Source organism: Mus caroli, chromosome 5, assembly GCF_900094665.2.
Source record: "Mus caroli chromosome 5, CAROLI_EIJ_v1.1, whole genome shotgun sequence".
In the NCBI taxonomy this organism is placed as follows: Eukaryota; Metazoa; Chordata; class Mammalia; order Rodentia; family Muridae; genus Mus; species Mus caroli.
This window is the reverse complement of record NC_034574.1, coordinates 86140175-86144856: the sequence shown is the minus strand read 5'-3', so window position 1 is coordinate 86144856 and position 4682 is coordinate 86140175. Positions and strand designations below refer to the sequence as shown.

The 4682-nt window shown below is 55.6% G+C and overlaps 1 protein-coding gene across 1 annotated transcript; it reads left to right on the top strand.

The window, feature by feature from the left end:
- The first annotated feature begins 586 nt into the window (after window positions 1-586).
- Window positions 587-4394, top strand: Sowahb (sosondowah ankyrin repeat domain family member B). Its single transcript, XM_021163227.2, has one exon. It carries the CDS (start codon window positions 893-895, stop codon window positions 3176-3178), a length of 2286 nt encoding a protein of 761 aa, XP_021018886.1. The 5' UTR covers window positions 587-892; the 3' UTR covers window positions 3179-4394.
- Window positions 4395-4682: the final 288 nt, after the last annotated feature.

Genomic DNA, 4682 nt, shown 5'->3' with positions numbered 1-4682 from the left:
CGCTCTCAGTACAGACTTAGGCAGGTGTGTCTGAACTCCTTGAAGAGAGTGTCTTGGGAGCCGCCTTCTCAGTATCTTGTTATCGCCAAACTAAAAGAGATTTGGTTTGGATCTCGGTGGGTTTTTTTCCGGATCTCACCGGATTCTGCAATTGGGAACCCGGAGCCCCTACCCAGACCGAGCTAATAAAGAGAAACAGCGGGGAGCCAATCTATTGGACCCCGACCTGTGTAGACTCTGGCTGTAACTCGTGCCGCGGGGAGAGAGGGACCGAGTCGACCTCCCTCTGCTTTAGTTTCTAGCCTGGCGGGCACTCCGAGGGACAACCAGTCGCCTACCTGCCTGACAAGACATCTCCCAGGCCTCCGGGTAGCTGCGCGCCCGGGAGAGCTGTTCCCCTCCGGCTCAGTTCGCCCTCGGCCTCACCTCCCACGCAGTCCGCGACTGTGACCAGCCTGACTCACCCCGGACGGGTGGCGGGGGTTGGGGGATACTTCAAAAGGCGGAGGTACTGGAGGCGGGCTGAGCCCTTCCCCCAGAGCCCAGGAGGAGGCGTAGCCAGTGCGCAGGTGAAACCGACTCCGACCTATCCCGGGAACTTTCGCTGCGGGGACTCGCTGCGACAGGCCAGCGTCGTTCAGGGGCGGCCCGGGAGCCGCCCCCTGCCACCAGGGTTGCGCGCGGGGACTCTGCCTGGACACCCGCCCCTAGGGACCCTCGGCACTCCTGGAGCGCCCTGGGGCTGCGGGCGGTGCCGGCCTCCCCGGCTGATGGAGGCGGGTGGCGCCACCCCGGGCGCAGGTGACACTCTCCAGGCCTGGGTTTCGGTCGAAAGGGAAGTGCGCTGGAAGCTCGAGACGCAGCAGCCCCAGGGACTAAGGACCGGGCAGCGATGGCCGGAGAGCTGAGCCAGGAGGCACTGCTGGACTTTCTGTGCCAGGCCGGGGGCCGAGTGCGTAACGCAGAGCTGCTGAGCCACTTCAAGAGCTTCCTGCGTGACCCTCACGTGTCTCCAGGCCAGCTGCAGGAGCGTCGCGAACGCTTCAAGGGCTTCGTGAACTCGGTGGCCGCAGTGCGCCAGGACCCCGACGGCACCAAGTACGTGGTGCTCAAGAGGAGGTACAGGGACCTACTGGGGGAGGAGGGCCTGCAGCGACCCGGCCCTGTAGACGGAAAGCCGCGGGGCCACCGCCGCCGTGACCCGGAGCCGCAGAAGCCGCCGGCAGGTGCGGGGACCCAGGTGGACGTAGGTGGCAGCGCGCAGAAGGTGGCCGGGCCAGACCCCAGCCCGGAGGACAGCCCGAACCAGAGGACACCCGGGCCAGAGGCTGCTCAAGCCAGAGGCAGGTGTGCGGCTGTGGGGACGCGAGGACGCTGCTGCTGGGAGTGCCAGCAGAATGGCTGGGGACAGCCCACGGGACAGCCGCTGCCAGAAGATCTCGGAGACCCTGCAGTCGCCTGCGAGAAGCCGGAGCGCGCTGCACCTGCCCGGGATGACCTCGGAGCTCCGGGGTGGCTGAGGGAAGGAGAGGCCGCCGAGCACGCGCCTGGGTCTGTAATGCCTGTCTGGCCTCAGGCCGCCGTCGAGGCTGCTGGCAGCCCGACGTCCCCGCCTGCTCTCCCGCCCCACCCGGCTCCCTCCAGAGAGCCACTGGAGCTGTTTACCGCCGGCTCCCCGAACCATTCAACCCAGCAGCTGCAGCAGCAGCAGCAGCGCACTCGAGAGTGGGTAGCCAGATACCTGCAGGTGCCTGATGAGCCCGAGATCCAGGCGCCCACTCGCGCCTGGTCGGTGTTGCCAGACAACTTCCTCCAGCTACCTTCAGAAACCGCCTTTGGGGTCTCGGAGACCAGCTCGGCGCTGCCAGAGCCCGCCCTGTCTTTTCATTCTCTCTTTCCCGTGGTTCCCGACGAGTCCTCAGAATCCTGGCCAGGGAACCCTCTACCTACTGTCTTTCGAAGCATTCGTTGTCAGCTGTCCCTCCAGGATCTGAATGACTTTGTGGAGCAAGAGAGCCATGGAAGTGAGGAGAGCAGCAGTACACCCAAAGAATCTCCTGGAACCCCCGAAGAGGGGCTGCAACCTGTCTTGAGAACTATCTCCTGGTGGGAGCTCAGGGTTCCAGTTGAGGATCTGTTTTTGTCACCAGACGACAGCCCTTGCCTGATCCGGAGGGACCTCGGATATAGAGGGAATGTGCCCAGTTTTCAGAATGTCCCAACAGTGGCTAAAAGCCTTGGAGACCACCCCCAAGAGCCTTTCCCTGCCCCCAAGTTCCGAAGGTCTGTCAGGAGGAGCTGTCGAACAGGGAGAACCAAATCTCCTTCTTCCTCAGATGAGGAGCATCCTGATGAGGACTTGTGGAAAAGGAGTCGGCGCCCACCTCGGTCCAGGAAACCTTCCAAGGCAGGAGCCCTGCCCAGCCCAAGGGTGGATGCTGTTTTGATACAGAAATTGGCAGATGCTAATGTTGTGGCCAGTCAGCCACACTCTTCATGGATCCCAAGCAGGGATGGATCTGCAGCCTTGATACCCCACAGACCTTCTGAGCACAGGTCCCCCCTTGTCCCTCTAGACACCAGGGAGCATGAGTGGATTGTGAGGCTTGCCAGTGGTTCCTGGCTTCACGTGCTGACTTTGTTCTGGGAGGACCCCCAGCTGGCTTTGCACAGAGACTTCCTGACTGGGTACACAGCCTTGCACTGGATAGCAAAGCATGGTGACCTGAGTGCCCTTCAGGATTTGGTCTCTGGAGCCCAGAAGGCGGGCATTGCACTAGATGTAAATGTGAGGTCCAGTTGTGGCTATACTCCATTGCACCTTGCAGCTATTCACGGGCACCAGGGAGTCATCAAATTGCTAGTGCAAAGACTGGCTTCTCGGGTGAACATTCGGGATTGCAGTGGCAAGAAGCCATGGCAGTATCTGAACAGTAACGTCTCTGGGGAAACGTGGCAGCTCCTGGGTGCACCCCGGGGCAAACCTATCTTCCCTGTCTATTCCTTAGTCCAAAGCCCTTCTCCAGCCAGGAAGGTCAAGAGCCGGGAAGTGTCTAGAAATGTCACCCGGAAGACTTCCTTAGCTGCTTTGCTCAAAACTCAGCACAACAAATGGAAATTGGCCAGCCAATATGAGAAATTCCACACCCCAAAGGAGAGAGAAGAGTATAGTGACTGAGGTGGGCTTTTTTCTCCAAGAGGCACACACATGCGCGCGCGTGCGCGCGCACACACACACACACACACACACACACACACACACACACACACACTCCCCAAGCTACTAAGTAGGTGGAGAGAACCCAAGGGAAACAGAAACTGTTAGGAGTTGATAAGATTGAGGAGCTCAAGGGTCATCTCAATTTCTTGAAAGCTCATATGTTTGGACTGTGAAATGTGGACCGAAGCTGATCCAGGCACTCAAGCCTGCGAAGAGTTCCTCTCTCTCTCCTGAGCCAGCCAGGGGTCAGGGCACAGGAAGGCACAGTATTTTCTGAGGCAGTGCCAGCCAGGCCTTGCTAGAAAGGGAAAGAACGCGTCAAAGGGAGGCAATTCGTGGAAGTGCCATAGCTCACACTCTCCTCTGGCTGGAAGTTTTTTTGGCTTCTATTCATCTCTAGAATGAATCTTGGCTGAGTGGAAAGCACCAGTTTGAAGTCAGATGGCTTCCCTTCATTTTCTTTATGTGCCTTTTGGCAATTGCAGCCAGTGAAATAAAATTGTTGCTGGAGCGTGTAGCATCTGATTGAAGAGATTGCCTCAGTCCTGCCCCTTCCTGCAAGCATCGTCTACAGTGCTTGGTGTAAACTGATGACTGTCTTCTCGGGGTGTCATTGCCATTGACCGGAGAAACAGATGAGTGACATTCAGGAATGATTGTGACTCCACTCCCTAGACAAATGACAACATTCAGACTCGGTTTTGTTTTCTGTTTGTTTTTGCTGTTGTTTGTTTTTGTACCAAGAGGAAAAGCATTTTGGTTCATCTGTGTCATGACTGAAACTCTTCATCCTGCAGGGGAAAACTCCATGTGTAGCAAGCAGGGTCATCTCTGGCAGCGTTCCGCATGTCTGAAGGTCAAAGCTGGTACTCAGAAAAAGGGCTGAATTCCCTTTGGGGAAGCAGTAAGGGTTAAAAGCATCAGAACTTTGTTAAGCTGCTAAGTATAACTTTATTTGCACTAAACTTTTTGCCAATTAAGATTAAATATTAGCTCTGAAGTACTGAATGTCTAACAGGAAGTGTCCCGTTCGGTTCTCAGGAAGAGGCTGATCCTTGCAGGTCCCTGGCTGAAGGTGACTCTGCGACCCCAGGAGAATGTGTAAATTCTGAATGTAAATCCAAAGAGGGCTGGAAAGTTCATTGTTCAAACAGAGATTACTTTTTTATGGAAATATTTTCATGTGTGATGCTGTATTTTTTTAAAAAGTATTCTTCTGTTATTGTCCTGCATTAAAAGGCTAGCAGATTGTTATGTTATTATATTGTGTCAAGCTGATTGTTGCTGATGTTCTTACATAATGAACTCTGTGATTGTCAAATCTTCTTTGTTTCATTGTAGTCTAACTATATAACTTTGCTGAAATCAGTCTCTTTCTCTTGTCTATCTCTCTCCATTTCTCTGGGGGCCTTATATGTATTATTCAAGTGCCCACGCTCCTATTTTTTCTTTAATAACCAAA

Coding starts and splice junctions, on each gene's coding strand:
- Sowahb (XM_021163227.2), top strand. CDS start 893: ATGGCCGGAGAGCTGAGCCAGGAGGCACTGCTGGACTTTCTGTGCCAG.